The sequence below is a fragment of the Nomascus leucogenys genome, unplaced genomic scaffold (genome assembly GCF_006542625.1).
Source record: "Nomascus leucogenys isolate Asia unplaced genomic scaffold, Asia_NLE_v1 000971F_64457_qpd_obj, whole genome shotgun sequence".
NCBI classification, from domain to species: domain Eukaryota; kingdom Metazoa; phylum Chordata; class Mammalia; order Primates; family Hylobatidae; genus Nomascus; species Nomascus leucogenys.
The window spans coordinates 24,852-42,937 of record NW_022096870.1 but is presented as its reverse complement, the minus strand read 5'-3'; the positions used below and the strand labels follow the sequence as shown (position 1 = coordinate 42,937).

The following is an 18,086-nucleotide window of genomic DNA, read 5'->3' as shown; positions in this document are numbered from 1 at the left end:
CGCCTCCAGATGCCAGAAAAGGCGGCAAACAGACTCTCCCCTGGGGCCTCTGGAAGAAGCAGCCCTGCTGATACTTGGACTTTAGTCCAAGTGCGATCCACTTTGGACGCCAGCCTCCAGAAGGATAAGAGAATAAATGTGATTTTTGTTGTCGTTGTTGTTTTTGAGACAGAGTCTTACAGTCTCTCTCTGTCGCCCAGGCTAGAGTGTAGTGGTGCGATCTCGGCTCACTGCAGCCTCGACCTCCCAGGTTCAGAAGCGTCTCCTGTCTCAGCCTCCTGAGTAGCTGGGATTACATGCATGCGCCACCACACCCAATTAATTTTTGCATTTTCAGTAGAGATGGGGTTTTGCCATGTTGGTCAGGTCTCGAACTCCTGACCTCAAGCGATCCGCCCGCCTCAGCCTCCCAAAGTGCTGGGATTACAGGCGTGAGCCACCACGCCCGGCCCGAATCTGTAGTGTTTTAAGTCACCCCATTTGTGGGCGTTTGTTACAGCAGCGAACAGATGCTAAGATGGGAACTGTCTTTGTCCATTTGCCCTGCTGTAACAAAGTACCATAGACTGGTGGGTTAGAAACAATAGAAGGTTATTTCACACAGTCCTGGAGGCTGCAAGCCTGAGACCAGGGTGCCAGCATGATCAGGTGCTGGTGACGGGGGTCCTCCTGGTTGCACACCGCCTGCTTCTCAGTGTCCTCACATGGCAGACAGGTATCTCTTGGTCCTCTTTTATAAGTTCACCAATGCCATGCATGACAGCTCTGCGCCATAACCTCATCGCCTCCCCGAGGCCTCACCTCCTAATACCATCACCTTGAGGGTGGGAATTACGACATATGAATTTGGGGGAGACACAGGCGTTCAGGCCATAGCAGGGACTGGGGGTGTTTTCCTAACCTATTTGAGCCTCAATCTCCACGTCTGTGGAATGGGGACAATGATAATCCCTCCATCATTAGGTCACTCTAAAGATCCATAAGTTGTGTAACAGGTGTCAGCTGGTTTGACTGTGGCTGTCGTTCCGACTCTGACGGTCCCGTGGGTCCTCAGGAGGAGCGTCGGCTGCTTTGATTGTGGCTGTCGTTCCGACTCTGACGGTCCCGTGGGCCCTCAGGAGGAGTGGATGAAGAAGTCTGGACTGAAGAGATTCAGAAGGCGCTAGAGATGGTCAGTGAAAGTGACTCGGAAAATAAACAGCTGGACAAATCGCAGGTTGGATGCAAAAATAAGTATTATTGTCCTCCTCATCCTTCTTTTGGCCTTCCAGCCTGCCCTCCCTTCTCCAGGCCAAAAAGCTCAGAATAATCACATACACAGGGTTAGGGTGCCTGAGGGTGTTTACTGGGAGCGGAGGTCTTAGGGGCCAGGCCTGGGTTGATCACACTTTTCTGGTGATGCTTTTGGGGGTGGCAAGCTCATAGGGGCGAGGGGAGGCCTGGGCCACCAGGGAGGCCGGGGAGATGTAATAGGGGTTGTAGCCCTCGTTGAGGCCCTTGCGCAGTTTGGGCTTGGCCAGGGAGATGACCCGGGGGCTGGCCACCACCTTCTTGGTGACATCCAGCACCTCCCAGCGAGGATCTCGGTCAGGAACGCACTTGTCCGACTGAGCTTTGGGCCCTAGTGGGGGCAGAAGAGAAGGACAGCACTGAAGCTCAAACCCCAAAGCTCCACATTCAGGCTGGGCATGGGAGCTCACACCTGGAATCCCAGCACTGTGGGAGGCTGAGGCAGGCGGATCACCTGAGGTCAGGAGTTCAAGACCAGCCCGGCCAACATGATGAAACCTCGTCTCTACTAGAAACACAAAAATTAGCCGAGTGTGGTGGTGCGTCTCTGTAGTCCCAGCTACTCGGGAGGTTGAGGCACGAGAATGGCTTGAACTTGCGAGGAAGAGGTTGCAGTGAGCCCAGATCACGCCACTGCACTCCAGCCTGGGCAACAGAGCAAGACTCCATCTAAAAAAAAAAAAAAAAAAAAAAGCTCCCACATTCAAATGGCCTCCTCATCAGCAGAGAAATGGAGGATGAAAATGTAGTCTACTCAGAGTGGAATATGACCCAGCCAAGAAAAGGAATGAGGCTCTAGCACCGGCTACAGCGTGGCTGCGCCTTGAGGATAGCACGTTCTGCGAGAGGCCAGAGACACGAAAGGACACACAGTGTGTGATCCCATTTCTACGAATGTCCAGGACAGGCCAATCCAGAGTCCGGAAGTGAACATGTGGGTGCCAGGGGCTGGGGGACGGGAATGGGGAGTGACAGCTGATGGGGACGAGGCTGCCCTCTAAAGGCATAGGAAGGTTCTGAAATTGACCGTGGTGGTGGTTGCATAACCCTGTGACTGTACTAAAAGCCACTGAAACATATTTTTTATTTTATTTATTTATTTTGAGACAGAGTCTTGCTCTGTCGCCCAGGCTGGAGTGCAGTGGCGTGATCTCGGCTCACTGCAACCTCCGCCTCCCGGGTTCAAGCAATTCTCCTGCCTCAGCCTCCTGAGTGGCTGGGACTACAGACGTGCACCACCACAGCCAGCTAATCTTTCAATTGTTAGTAGAGACGAGGTTTCACCATGTTGGCCAGACTGGTCTTGAACTCCTGACCTCAGGCGATCTGTCCGCCTCAGCCTCCGAAAGGGCTGGGATTACAGGCGTGAGCCACTGCGCCTGGCCTATTTTTTATTTCATTTTATCATTTTATTTTACTTTATTATTTTATTTTGAGACAGAGTCTTGCTCTGTCGCCCAGGCTGGAGTGCAGTGGCATGACCTTGGCTCACTGTAACCTCCGCTCCCCGGGTTCAAGCGATTCTCCTGCCTCAGCCTCCGAGTAGCTGGCACTACAGGCGCCCGCCACCACGCCTGACTCATTTTTTGTATTTTCAGTAGAGACAGGGTTTCACCATGTTGGCCAGGCTGGTCTCGAACTCCTGACTTCAGGCAATCTGCCCGCCTCGGCCTCCCAAAGTACTGGGATTACAGGCGTGAGCCACCACGCCTGGCCCCATTTTATTTTATTTTGAGGCAGGGTCTTGCTGTGTCTCCCAGGCTGGAGCACGATCATAGCTCACTGCAGCCTCCACCTGACTTGAACTTCTGAGTTCCAGCAATCCTCCCGCCTCAGCCTCCCAAGTAGCTGGGGCTACAGTCATGCACTGCCACATCCAGCTATGAAATCTACACTTAAAAACAGGGTGAATTATAAAGAAAAAAATATTTCGGCCGGGCGCAGTGACTCATGCCTGTAATCCCAGCACTTTGGGAGGTCAAGGCGGGCAGATCGGGAGGTCAAGGCAGGCAGATCAGGAGGTCAGGAGATCAAGACCATCCTGGCTAACACAGTGAAACCCCATCTCTACTAAAAATACAAAAAAAAATTAGCCAGGCGTGGTGGCAGCTGCCTGTAGTCCCAGCTACTCAAGCTGCTGAGGCAGGAGAATGGCGCGAACCTGGGAGGCGGAGATTGCAGTGAGCTGAGATCGCGCCATTGCACTCCAGCCTGAGTGACAGAGCGAGACTCTGTCTCAAAAAAAAAAAAAAAAAAAAAGAAAGAAAGAAAAAGAAAAAATATTTCAAATGGCCACAGGCAGCCAGGCTCAACGGCACATGCCCGTCCTTCCAGCACTTTCGGAGGCAGAGGCAGGAGGGCCACTTAAGCCCTAGAGTTTTGAGGCCAGACTGAGCAACACAGCAAGACCCTATCTCTAAAAAAAAAAAAAAAAAATGGCCACACGTACCTGAAAGGGGGACTCAGGGGGTCACAGCCAAGACAGCTCAAGTCCCCTCACTCTGCTGCCAACCCAGGTGACCCTGGTTCACCCCCCTCCACCTGCTCATGTCATGGTGGTAAGTGGGTCGGGGCAGGAGGCATCTCCTCCCCCTGGCTGGCGTCATGTCTTGCCCCCTGGTGACTGTCCCTCAGGCACTCGTGGCCCCCTCCTCCTGGTACCCCCTTCTCACCATCTCTCCCCCACCCCTTCCTTTATAGCAGCAGACTGCTTGGAGACTAGGAAGAAAGGTGGCCACCAAGTCTGCCATAGCAGCTGGGCTGTCCTCTACCTTGCCTCTCAGGGCTGCAGGGCCTCTGATTTCTGGGGAAGCTCCCACCTTCTTTCCAGATCCCTCTTTGCGTGGAACCTCTGTGCAAATGAATAAGCGCTACCCACTTCTTGGCAGACCAGCCCTGGCTCTGTGAAGAGGCTCCTGGGGAAAAGAGCGTGGAGTCTCTTCCACTAGGCAGGCAGAACCCCACGTGGCACGTGGCTGGGCAAGGCCATCTGAATGGAAACTGCAGATGCAGCACTGTCTTAGACCGTCCTGCACGCACCCGCGCTCACCACGCACACACGTGAATCCTGCACGCACCCGCGCTCACCACGCACACACGTGAATCCTGCACGCACCCACGCTCACCACGCACACACGTGAATCCTGCACGCACCCGCGCTCACCACACACACACGTGAATCCTGCACGCACCCGCGCTCACCACGCACACACGTGAATCCTGCACGCACCCGCGCTCACCACGCACACACGTGAATCCTGCACGCACCCGCGCTCACCCCGCACACACGTGAATCCTGCACGCACCCGCGCTCACCACGCACACACGTCATGAATATAAACATCCATTCACTGGTACAGGTGTGAGTGCTTCTCTGGCCCGTGCTCTGCACGCTAATTGTCTCTTCTGCACCTTCTGGGTGGATGAGAGCTCTGCCTGGCAGATGCCCTTGTGCAGGGTAAGGGGGTCAAGCAGTGGGGCCTTGGTGACCCTGAGGGGGCTGGAAGAATCGTGCCCAGAACCTAGCCTTCTTTGAACTCCTCTGTGAGAATTTAGTAGGCATCTGGGCTTTGAAACTCTGTTGAGTTTCCAGCACTCCGTAGCAGCAGCTACTGAGTCCACATAGCAAGTGTGAGCACACAAAGAAACAGCCACACACTCGCTCTTATCCCCACCACATAGCAAGTGTGAGCACACACAGAAACAGCACAGCCACACACTCGCTCTACCCCACCACATAGCAAGTGTGAGCACACACAGAGAAACAGCCACACACTCGCTCTTATCCCCACCACATAGCAAGTGTGAGCACACACAGAGAAACAGCCACACACTCGCTCTTATCCCCACCACATAGCAAGTGTGAGCACACACAGAGAAACAGCCACACACTCGCTCTTATCCCCACCACATAGCAAGTGTGAGCACACACAGAGAAACAGCCACACACTCGCTCTTATCCCCACCACATAGCAAGTGTGAGCACAGAGAAACAGCCACACACTCGCTCTTATCCCCACCACATAGCAAGTGTGAGCACAGAGAAACAGCCACACACTCGCTCTTATCCCCACCACATAGCAAGTGTGAGCACACACGGAGAAACAGCCACACACTCGCTCTTATCCCCACCACATAGCAAGTGTGAGCACAGAGAAACAGCCACACACTCGCTCTTATCCCCACCACATAGCAAGTGTGAGCACACACGGAGAAACAGCCACACACTCGCTCTTATCCCCACCACATAGCAAGTGTGAGCACAGAGAAACAGCCACACACTCGCTCTTATCCCCACCACATAGCAAGTGTGAGCACACACGGAGAAACAGCCACACACTCGCTCTTATCCCCACCACATAGCAAGTGTGAGCACAGAGAAACAGCCACACACTCGCTCTTATCCCCACCACATAGCAAGTGTGAGTACACACACAGAAACAGCCACACACTCGCTCTTATCCCCACCACATAGCAAGTGTGAGCACACACAGAGAAACAGCCACACACTCGCTCTTATCCCCACCACATAGCAAGTGTGAGCACACACAGAGAAACAGCCACACACTCACTCTACCCCACCACATAGCAAGTGTGAGCACACACAGAGAAACAGCCACACACTCGCTCTTATCCCCACCACATAGCAAGTGTGAGCACACACGGAGAAACGGCCACACACTCGCTCTTATCCCCACCACATAGCAAGTGTGAGCACACACAGAGAAACGGCCACACACTCGCTCTTATCCCCACCACATAGCAAGTGTGAGCACACACGGAGAAACAGCCACACACTCGCTCTTATCCCCACCACATAGCAAGTGTGAGCACACACAGAGAAACAGCCACACTCTTGCTCTAACCCCACATAGTTCAGTGCACTTCATTTGCTCGTCTGCTTCACGTTTTAAAAATGCTGCTTCCTGGCCAGGCGCGGTGGCTCACGCCTGTAATCCCAGCAATTTGGGAGGCCGAGGTGTGCGGATCATGAGGTCAGGAGTTCAAGACCAGCCTGGCCAACATGATGAAACCCTGTCTCTACTAAAAATACAAAAAGTAGCCAGGAGTGGTGGCAGGCCCCTGTAGTCCCAGCTACTTGGGTGGCTGGGCAGGAGAATTGCTTGAACCCAGGAGGCAGAGGTTGCAGTGAGCCAAGATCTCGCCACTGCACTCCAGCCTGGGCGACAGAGCAAGACTCCGTCTCAAAAAAAAAGGTGGTCCCAACTATGAGTGGGTGGAAGCCTCAACCCTCCGTCATTCTCTCACACACGCACGCACATGCACAAACACATGCACACGCACACACGGATATATATTTATATGTACATTTGAAACATGGATGGATGTATACATGCGTGCGTGTACCAGTGTATGGATGTTTATACTCACCACTTGTGTGTGTGGTGAGCATGAGTGCATGCGTGTACCAGTGTATGGGTGTTTATATTCACCGTGTGTGTGTGTGGTGAGCGTGTGTGCGTGCGTGTACCAGTGTATCAATGTTTATATTCACCGTGTTTGTGGTGAGCGTGAGTGCGTGCGTGTACCAGTGTATGGATGTTTATACTCACCGTGTGTGTGTGGTAAGCGCGAGTGTGTGCGTGTACCAGGGTATCAATGTTTATATTCACCGTGTTTGTGGTGAGCATGAGGGCGTGCGTGTACCAGTGTATCGATGTTTATACTCACTGTGTGTGTGTGTGTGTGTGTGTGTGTGTGTGTGGTGAGCACGAGTGTGTGCAGGACGGTGTAAGGCAGTGCTGCATCAGCACTCATCTGTTTCCATTCATTCCACTCATCATTTCACAGATATCAAGGGAATGGATGAAAGAATGAATGAATAAACAAAGAAAAGTCCCCATAAGCGAAGTTAAAAGACAAGACACAGACTGGGAAGAAGTTATCGTGCAATGTGTTCAACAAGGGATTAATAACCATCTTACATAAAGAGCTGCTCTCAATCTACAACGCCAAAACACGAGGCAGCAGGAACCTGGGAAAGCGATATAGAAGAGTAAACCTAAATGGCCAAGCAACTTCTCTGGCAATTCGCACATATTACCCTTGCCGTTGAGGAAAATGCTTAATCAATTTGTTTTAAAGGACAGGAATGGAGGCAGGCCAACACCCATGTTAAAGCTGCCTTTGTCCCTTAGCGGGGCTCTCTGGCCCCTGCTCTGCACCCTGATTTTCTCTTCTGCATCTTTTTTTCCTGCTAGAAAACCCTCTCAGACAACACCCTCTGCTTCCGGACCACACGTCCCTGTGATTCCTGCTTCTCTTTCATGGGGGAGAGCTTCCCTCTGCCCGCTCTAGGCAGAGGTATAAGGTGTCCCCTGGGATTTGGACAGGACATCAGGAAATGCCTAGCCTGAGGCACCTACTTACTGGCCAAGTGAAGGAGGCGGTTATAGTCTGACACATGTGGCTTGGGTTTTGGCATGGGGTCCCACTCTTCCAACAGGGCGGCTGGGGCCTTCGGCTTTGACAACTGGAGGATCCGTGAGCTGGGGACTGCCATTTGGGCTGCCCTGGACACCTGGGACACCTGGAAAGAGAAATAGAAGGATTACGTAAAACAGTCCATGATGCCTCGTGGGTCCTGGAGCAAAAGGACCCCAGGAGCAACACTAAAAGACACAAGACAGACTGGGAAGAAGTTGGTTTGTAATGTATTCATGAAAGGATTAGTAACTATCATGTATAAAGAGCTCCTCCACATCAATAACCAAAAAAACCCCAAAAGGGCTGAGCAAATGATACGGGAGACGAACCCTAAATGGTCAATAATCCTGTCTTTTGACCAATGTAATGTCAACAATTGGTAAATTAAAACAACAAAATATCACTCCACGCTCACAAATTTGGCAACAATGAAAAAGTCTGACATTATCAAGCCCTGGTGAGAGACTCTCATGCATGACTGGAAGGAGAGTAAATTAGTACAGGCAGCTCAGGGAGCAATTCGTCCACTAGGTTCAGCTGAACACGCACAGGCTTGGTTACTGCCACATACAGGGACTCCTGCACCTGACCCGCGGAAATGGGTGCAGGGATGTTCCCTGCAGCTTTGTTACCACGCACACACCCCGGAAGGAGCCGGGCGCCCGGCCGCTGGTAGCTGCACAAGCTGACTGCAGCATATTCTCAAGAGAGGGCAACCCAGCAGTTAGACCATTTTTTTCCTCCATAAATCGGCACAAATTGCTGTAGAAAACGGTAATGAGGGAAAGCAAGACAGAGTCATTTATGTTCACAAAAACCACAAAACACGACCTAGGGGACAGGGTATGAAAACGATGACAGTGGGGCAGTGCTGGCCGAGGTGGGAGACCTTGCAGACGTTTCACCCAGAAACGTGGCACCCTTGCTCCCCAAATCAATTCTCAGCAGTGGCAGGCACAGTGGCAGCACTTTGGGGGGGTCAAGGTGGCAGGATCACGTGAGTTCAAGAGCAGCCTGGGCAACATAGCAAGACCCCATCTACACACACATTCTTGACATTTTCCAGAAAACCCATGGTCCACTGAAAGTGTGTTTTTGATACTCTGCACCAGCCTACGCAGAGACTGAGTACTGGGCGGTGCTCAGACACCCTTAAATTGGAGAGGGCTTCCCTCCCCTCGCCTCATAGGCACTCTCTTCCCCTTCACCAGGCTGGCTCCCGTACACGTGTGTAGGAGTCCGCCTGCAAAATAACTAAGGAGTAGGCAAAGGACCGCTTCACACGTCTCCCACTTATGCTTTGCTGGAAGAGGAACTGGCCATTCCCGATGCCTCTGGGGAGGGAGGGAGGACAGCTGCTGAAATGTTTTCTTCCTTAAAAGGGAAGTGGAGGTGTCCGACCCACGCCTAACTACATGCTCCTGTCCATCCATTCTTGGAGCGTTACCTGAGAGTCTGTGATTGTTGGCTGGTCCTAACTCTGTCTGGAGCCTGCGTGGAGGCAGAGAATGAAATGAAACCATCCTCAAAGGTCACTGTGAAATTTCAGTCCCTTTCTTCTTGAAATTGCTCCCCCATAAAAATCACAGACACATCTCTCAGCAAAGATATTGTGGTGTTTACAATTTAAGCACCCACTCAATGATCTGTCTTCTCCCTCCCTGACTCCCTCCGGCCTCCTCTCTTCCCACCAGCCCTGAAGCCTCCATTCACACAGCTCAGGCCGGGCTGCTGAGGTGGCGAGACTCCATTTCAGTCCTGCTTTCAAGGAGCTCCGGTCCTGGAGGGGCAGGCCCTGATGCATCCAAACCAACCGCAGGAAGCCGTTCTTCAGACAGGTGGGAAAGGGAACATGGACTGCACATGTTGGTATCACGGAACCATTGTTCACTTTTTAGTGTGATCAGTGCTACTGAGATCGTGTTTTAAAATGTTCTTGTCTGTTAGAAATTCCTACTGAGGTTTTATGGGAGAGATGGTGTCACTTTAAACTTCCCAAATGGGGTCTGAGAAACCACCACAGGAGAAGATGCGACCACACACAGTGAGGGAAATGGAAATTAATGCCACGCGAGAAGCGGCCAAAACGTTTAGGAATAATCAGATGAACAAACCAACAAGCAGGCAAGCGGGCACCACCACCGAGTGCTGGCCACAATGGGGAGTGCCTGAACTTCCACTCCCCACTCGGAGAATGCAAGATGGCGGCCAGGATGCGGCACGCCAGAGCTCACTCCCCCCAACAGAGAATGCAAGATGGCAACCAGGAAGGGGATCGCCTCAGCTCATTCCTCGCTCAGAGAATGCAAGATGGCAACCAGGAGGGGGATCACTTCAGCTCATCGCCCGCTTGGAGAACACAAGATGGCGCCAGGATGGGGAGCACCTGAGCTCACTCCCCACCTGAAGAACACAAGATGGCGGCCAGGATGGGGCACGCCTCGGCTCATTCCCCGCTTGGAGAACACAAGATGGCGGCAAGGATGGGGAGCGCCTGATCTTCCACTCCCTGCTCGGAGAATGCAAGATGGCGGCCAGGATAGGGCACGCCAGAGCTCACTCCCCCCAGAGAATGCAAGATGGCAACCAGGAAGGGGATCACCTCAGCTTATTCCCAGCTTGGAGAATGCAAGATGGCGGCCAAAATGGGGAGCACCTGAGCTTCCACTCCCTGCTCAGAGAATGCAAAATGGCTGCCAGGATGGGGAGCACTCGAGCTCACTCCCTGCTCGGAGAATGCAAGATGGCAGCCAGGATGGGGCACGCCTCAGCTCATTCCCCGTTTGGAGAACACAAGATGGCGGCCAGGATGGGGAGCGCCTGAGCTTCCCCTCCCCACTCTGAGAATGCAAGATGGCGGCCAAGATGGGGCACACCAGAGCTCACTCCCCTCCCAAAGAATGCAAGATGGCAACCAGAAAGGGGATCGTCTCAGCTCATTCTCCGCTTGGAGAATGCAAGATGGTGGCCAAGATGGGGAGAGCCTGAGCTCCCACTCCCTGCCAAGAGAACGCAAGATGGCGGCCAGGATGGGGCGCCTGACCTCCCACTCCCCACCCGGAGAATGCAGGATGGTGGCCAGAGTGGGGAGCACCTGAGCTCCCACTCCCTGCCTACAGAATGCAATATGGCGGCCAGGATGGAAAGCACCTGAGCTCCCACTCCCCACAGGGAGAATGCAAGATGATGGCCAGGATGGGTTTCATGCACGTCCGTGTGAAGAGACCACTAAACAGGCTTTGTGTGAGCAATAAAAGCTTTTAATCACCTGGGTGCAGGCAGGCTGAGTCCGAAAAGAGAGTCAGCAAAGGGTGGTGGATTATCATTAGTTCTTATAGGTTTTGGGATAGGTGGTGAGAGCAATGTTTTGCAGGCATTTTTGGATCTCACAAAGTACATTCTTTTGGATCTCACAAAGTACATTCTTAAGGGTGGGGAGAATTACAAAGAACCTTCTTAAGGGTAGGGGAGATTTACAAAGTACCTTCTTTAGGATAGGGGAGATTACAAAGTACATTGATCAGTTAGGGTGGGGCAAAAACAAATCACAATGGTGGAATGTCATCAGTTAAGGCTATTTTTACTTCTTTTGCGGATCTTCAGTTACTTCAGGCCATCTGGGTGTATATGTGCAAGTCACAGGGGACGCGATGGCTTGGCTTGGCCTTAGAGGCCTGACAACAGGGAGAGCCTGAGCTCCCACTTCCAGCCCAAAGAACGCAAGATGGCGGCCAGGATAGGGTGCGCCTGGGCTCCCACTCCTGGCCCGGAGAATGCAAGATGGCAACCAGGAAGGGGATTGCCTCACCTCATTCCCCGTTTGGAGAATGCAAGATGGTGGCCAGGACGGGAGAGCCTGAGCTCAATCCCCCCCACCCAGGTTGGGCGTGGGCACGTGCAAGGACCACAGCGCAGGGAGGACGGGAGCCGAGTCCCAGAGGTATGTAGAGAATGCAAGATGGCGCCGTCACTTTGGACAACCGTTGGTCAGTTTCTTAAAAGTTAGATATACCCAGTAACTGAGAAATTCCAATTCTGGGTATTACCCTGGAGATATGGAAACTTACACCTCCACAAAAAGCTGTATACAGATATTCACAGCAGTTTTATTGTAACGGTCCTAAACTGGAAGCCACCCAAATACCCTTCAGTGGGTGCCTGGATCGGCAAATTGTGGAAGTGAACCGGCGATGACAAGGAATAAACTACTAACGCACGCGAGAGTCTCACATGCAGAGCGGGTGGCGGGGGCGGCAGAAGCCGGGTCAAGTCCGCAGGCTGCGCGGTTCAGACTTTCGGAAGAGCGAAAGCTACAGGCTTAGAGCGAGGTCAGTGGTTGCCAGTGGCCAGGTGTCCGGCCTGAGCTGGGCGAGAGATGAGAGCTTTCTGAACACCTGAGATAAGACTGTTCTAATTCCTGAGTGTGAGCTGGAAGCTTTGGGATCCACCCCGGGCTGAAGTGCCGGGAAGGATGACCCCTGGGCGGCTCTGAAGACAGTGAGAGATCAAAATAAAGCTGCTCCCGGACAAAGGCAGCCGCCCTGTGCCGCATCTCCTCCTCCCCTGACTCCCAAAGGCAAAGCCTCTTTCACTCTCTGCCGGGTCCCAGCCCGCCTGGCGGGGGTGAGTCGCGGGGGGCACGGGGCACCCACCTCAGACATGGGCATGCTCCAGAAGTTACTACGAATCTTCGGGGCGGCCAGTTCCTTCAGGCGACTCGATGCTCTGTATTCCAGGGAGGACCGAGGAATGGGCCAGACAGGAGTCGTCCTGGGGAGGTCCCAATTTTAGACCAGCAGCTCGGCGGGGAGAGGTGCGTGTGTGTGTGTCTGTCTTTCCAAGCTCCTCTGTTTCTGGGGTTAAGAGAGCCTGGGAGAGTGGTGGGTTTTGAAAGCGCCTCCAAACAGGGATTCATAAAGAATTTCTAAGAGTTCTCAAGTACAGAGCTACCATCTCCCTGGGTTGTCTCTGCTCAATGTGCAACGTCCCCCCTCAGGTCCAGGCCTTCTCCGTTCCCTTCTGGGATGGCAGCTCCTCCCAGGCCTTCTCTACACACCCCCATCGTCAAGAGCCTGGGGTGAGCACTTGGACCCAAGGGATGAAAGTGTTTGGCCTGAGGTTGCCATGCAAAGCTGGGGAAAGCGAAGGACAGCTGAGCTCCCGGCTGTGCCTGCTAAAATCAGGTCTCAGCTACGCCTCTGCCCGGACATAAAGCCGCATTTCATTGATTCTAAGGCAGGGTCTCCACATCGAACAGGTCTGAGGTTGGCATGCAGCTTACGAGTGCTGCCAGCCAGATGGCGGAAGTGTCATGGCTACATCTGGCTGCATCTGTGTGTGTGCTCAGATGTAGCTGTTCATGTGATCTGCACTGCTGCTTCTACAGGAGTTGTTTAATTGCAGTTTAAATTGTCTTCAGGTTACGATATGATTTGGCGTTAAAAGTGCACACAGGCGTGAGAACAGTGTGTGAGTGGTTCAAAACAGTTGGACACACTTCCGCTGTCTACTTCCTTCATACCCTGCATAAAGATGGGTAATAATATGTTGTGTCTAAATAACTAAAGGTCACTTTTAACAAGCACAGGGGCTCTAAGTGGTAAGAAAGAATTTTGTACATAAAATACTAATGTGTCTTACAATTTCTACCTTTTTTTGAGTAAACAAGATACAGTCACAATGATGATAACATCTGAGCACGAACTGTCAGGCACTATGCAAATCCCCTTTCACGGGTGCCCTCCACCACCAGCATTCCACAGCCGGCAATGCGGTTGCAAGGGGCCAAGCAGCCTGCTGGGGATGTGGGCTGGGAAGCAGGCCAGCCCCGTCTGAACACAGGCGGTCTAGGGCTGTAGGACCTGGACCCTTTCCCACGCCGCATCCTGTCAGGGGAGAATAAGGCGTTTCTGCCAAACTCGCCCTCTGAGTACCCACCCAGCCCTCCTTCCCCCACCTGTTGTTGTTGTAATATTCCAGGTAGAATCTCTTGGGCCGAGACAGTTCCTCCACTCGGCGGGACACCGCTGTGCAAAATGGGAACCGGAGTCAGTGAACCCCAGCGTAACCACCCTGCAGTTCCCAGGGGCTTCTGCATGTGGAATTCAGCTTTTCATGAGCTTGGGCAGGAGGCTGAATTGCAAGAACTGTGGGCAGAGACCACTGGGGGCCAGACACCCTGCAGAGAGAAGACTTGCTGTCCCTGATTTAGGGACAATGGGGCTCAGAGGCTTGAAGCTCCTTCCTCAGACACCGGATGGGAGTGGCAGGGCTGGAACAGCAGCTCAGCACCATGGCTCCTCAACGGGGCTCAATACAGATCCAGGGACCCCCAGGCTGGGAAAATGGGTTTTGTTCTGAAGTTAGTACAAGCCTGGGGTTTGATGACAGTGGGTCCAAAGTGAGAACAGCACAGCAGAGAACTGGACTGTTATTCTCCTCTATGGGGAACTCTCGAAGTGTCTCATTTGAAGGTATCTGTGATATCCCAATACCAAATTCCTCTCAAGAAAAGCATGGAAATCATTGTGGAAAGGAAAGCAAAGGGTCTTTTTGTAAATTCTTGCCCCGATTTGGCCCTATCCTGGAGAGTGTTCCCCACACCCCTCACCCCTAGGACCAGTCTCAGCTCTGGCTCCTCAGGGGACAGACTCCAGTGGGGAGGACAGAGGCTCTGAGGAGACGGGGGAAGGGAGGCCGGAAGTATCTGGATGGGGCGGGGCAGGTTCCCCGGAGGCCGGCAGCCGGGGGCAGGGGCCTCAGCAGGCATGGGCGCCACTTACCGGGCACTGTGATGGAGAGGGTGGTGTCCTCAAGGAACCGCTCGGTCCAGTACACAGAGGGCCTGGAATAAGCGGGCAGCTCAGGGCAAGGGAGGCAAAGAACCCTGGCCCTGCCCGGAAACAAGCCTGGGTCTCTGCCGGGAGGGTGGCCAAGGGGGGAGTGTGGAGTTGCTGGGAGAGGCGGTAAGCCAGAGAAGGACAGTGAGGGGCCACCGGGCGTGTGGATTATTGTGAGCAAGGCTGATGTCCAGAGAAGGAGGTGGCTGGGGGAGAAGCATAGCTAAGGAGAGGGCCCAGGGCCATCTCCTGGGAGCAGACCCAGGTCACCAGGGTGGAGAGCCCCACATCTGAGGAGCCCCCGCTGATCCTCCTCCCTGGAGAGAGGAGGGTGGCTGGAGTGAAGGGGTCCCCTGGAACCTGACACGTGTCCCCAGCATAGGCAGATGGAGGAGACAGCCCTGGACTTACCAGTAGAGACAGAAGTGCAAGCTCATCTTGCGTGGGGAAATCCAGGCATACCCCTTACCACAGCAACCCTTCCTGCGAGGAGACAGGGTCCGAGCCCCACTGCCTTTTGCCCTGGGTCTCCCGTTTGCTCCCATACTCCTCACTCTCCTTTGGCCACCGCCCACGAGGGCCGCAGTTCCCTAGCCAGTCCCAGTGTCTGGCCGCCTGCTTAACTGGCCAACCCCACCTACCCTAAGTTTGTTGGATGTGGTGGCAGCTGGGGGAGGGGAGCCGAGCAGTGGGGACAGGAGGAGCCCGGGACGGGTGCCAAGAAGGTCCCCAGCGCTGCCCCCACGAGGTCGTGGTCTGGCGTGTTCTCACCTGTCTTTCAGGACTTGCCAGTTTATCTTGGGCTCTGCCAGCTCCATGAGCCTCCTCCGCCTCCTCCTCTTCCTCGCTTTGGCCATGGTGGTGCTGGGGAGCTTCTGGCTGATGGACAGCCGGCTTTGGGAGAAATCCACATTGAAGTTGGAGCTGCTTTCCCACCCCGATGCGTTTGGGAGCCCAGAGAAGCGTGGGTCTTGCTCAAGCACCTTTTGTCTGCACTCACCCCGCCCACCCGCCTCTCCTTTCCCGCGAGGGGTCCCTGAGGGAGGACTTTGGCACCACGAAGGCCTGGACCAACCGCAGCTCCACTGCTCGCTGGAAGACCTGTCCAGGTCACCTGTCTCCCCTGGTCCTCAGCTTCCTCCTCTGTGACCTGGAGGTGAGACCAGCTCCCACCTGGTGGGGCTGTTTTGGTGAGTACTGAGGTAATGTTTACTCATCTCACAGACATTTATCAAGTACCTACTGTATGCCAGGCCCCAAAGGGGCAACCACCCTCTAAAGAGAGCGGCTCCTGCCTCCCTGAAAGCTCACAGACTGTGGGAGGGAAACAGGCAGCAGGCGAAGATGCCAAATGCCAGGACATCTGCCCTGTCCTTGCTCGACGCAGCTCTTGGCTCCCATGTTCTCCCCGGAAGCCCCTCACATCCCTGCTGTTTTCTCTGCAGGTTGGCACAGTCCTGTGAGGGCAGGGCTGCCGCTCTGTTCTTGGGCGGCCAACCTCCCTGGGCGGCACGGAGACCACGGTGAGAAGGGGGCAGGTTGGGCGTGGGCATGTGCAGGGACCACAGCACAGGGAGGACGGGAGCCGAGTCCCAGAGGTATGTAGAGTGCGTGCCTTGCTGGGGACACTCCGGCAACTTGCCCAAAATCACTGCCCCCAGTGCTGATTCGCTGAAGCGTTAGTTCACCCAAAACGTGTTCCTCCCGACCATTTAAAACCTTTTAGCCATGTGTGGTGCTTAGAATGGCTTCAACTTTTGAGTTGGGAGGATTTTTTTCCCATTTCTTTTTCTCTCTGTCTGACTTGAGGCCATCACTTGCTAAACTCGGAACTCTGGGCACCTGAACTCAGTCTGCCTAACTCCAAAGTCAGCGCTGTTTACTCCACCTCCTGCCACCGGATAGGGGAGTGTTTGCTGGTGTCTGCCTCAGGGCCCAGTGAGGGTGCTGGCCGCCAACTGACCAGCCCACGCCTGGGCTGACTCGGCAGGGCCGGGCCCCTCGGGAGCAGCGAGCCAGGCCAGTGGCCGGGAACGACCCTTTCGCATGCCCGGGGGCCTGCGCCCAGGGGGCTGAGCCCTACCCCACCACGCCCAGGCAGGCCCGTTCCCGGTGCCCACCTGATTTCAGGAATGTCCTCTCCTAAGTCCTTGTCCAGGACTCTCTCCAACTCAGAAAGTGCCTCTTTGGGATCCAGGGTCTCCGGGAACTCCTCCCCGGCCACCTCCTCGGGGGGAAGCTGCTCTTCTGGGTCTCCTGGTCCCAGCTCTGCATTGTCCAGGTCCTGGCGTTCGGGGCCTGTGACCCGCCGGCTCTCGTACACAGAGCTCTGGAGGCCATGGGGGTCGCCGTCCGGCTCCCTTTTCGACCTGCCCGCAGCCTCAGAGCTGGGCTGGTTCCCGAGTGACCTTCGCCTGCTGTCCCCCATGCACCGGTCCCTTCCCAGCCCCCGCGGCCTCACTCCCTCAGCACCCAAATGTGTCTGTGGTGGCCGCGGCAACAGCAGAGTGTCCGCCACAGTCCACATTCTAACCCGTGCGCCGTCTCCAATGCTGGTCACCTGGGCTTGTGCCGGGATCAGGAATCAGTCCTGGTGGTCACGGCTCACTCAGGACCTCCCAGGATTGGTTTAGGAAGGAGACCTGAGGGGAACCTGCAGGGACATCTAGCTATGGCTTCCCTCTCTTAAAAGGAGACACAAGGAAGAGACCTCGTCTCCTGTTCCTGTCCCTGTTGGGCCCGTCTGTAATGTCCAGAGCCCAGGCAGCCTTCTTGTGACCGTGAGGCCTGCCGTCTGAGGGCAGATGAACTGAAAGGTGGGCCTTTGATGCGGTTGTCCAGCCTCTGAACTTAGCAGCCTTGGAATCCACCCTGTGCCCAGGCTTCCTGTTACTTGAAACAGTAAGTTTCCTTGGTACTAAGTCGTTTTGGCTTGGTTTCCAATTCCTGGCAGCTAAAACTACACCCTAAGTGATACAGACCCTTCCAGCCCTAACCTCTCATGAGAAATAACTTCAAAATAGGCTGCTCCGATCCTCACAACAAAATAATGCTTATAACTTATAACTGTATTCCCAAGGCTGCAGCCTTCAGGAATTCCTGGTAGGTCGCCAAAGGAGCTGAATTTCCCGCCTCTGCCACACTGTGCCCCCACCCAGCTTTTCCCCCTCTGTGCTGTGCCCCCACCCAGCCTCTCCCCCTCTGTGCCCCCACCCAGCCTCTCCCCCTCTGTGCTGTGCCCCCACCCAGCCTCTCCCCTGTGCCCTGACCCAGCCTCTCCCCGTCTGTGCTGTGCCCCCACCCAGCCTCTCCCCCTCTGTGCTGTGCCCCCACCCAGCCTCTCCCCCTCTGTGCTGTGCCCCTACCCAGCCTCTCCCCCTCTGTGCCCCCACCCAGCTTTTCCCCCTCTGTGCTGTGCCCCCACCCAGCCTTTCTCCCTTCTGTGCTTGGTGGTTTTCTACTCATCATTGAAGACTCAAGCCTGTCGGTCCCCCATGCAAGGAGAGTCCC

At 54.5% G+C, this 18,086-nt stretch overlaps 1 protein-coding gene across 1 annotated transcript; it reads right to left on the bottom strand.

Moving 5' to 3' along the window:
- Nucleotides 1–1,360: 1,360 nt before the first annotated feature.
- Nucleotides 1,361–17,004, bottom strand: LOC115834073 (testicular haploid expressed gene protein). Its single transcript, XM_030808856.1, has 9 exons — nt 16,697–17,004; nt 15,348–15,470; nt 14,988–15,059; nt 14,520–14,581; nt 13,694–13,763; nt 12,390–12,507; nt 7,681–7,840; nt 1,477–1,621; nt 1,361–1,442 (listed from the first exon to the last, which is right to left on the bottom strand). Exons 1-9 carry the CDS (start codon nt 17,002–17,004, stop codon nt 1,361–1,363), a joined length of 1,140 nt encoding a protein of 379 aa, XP_030664716.1.
- Between the last annotated feature and the right edge of the window lie 1,082 nt (nt 17,005–18,086).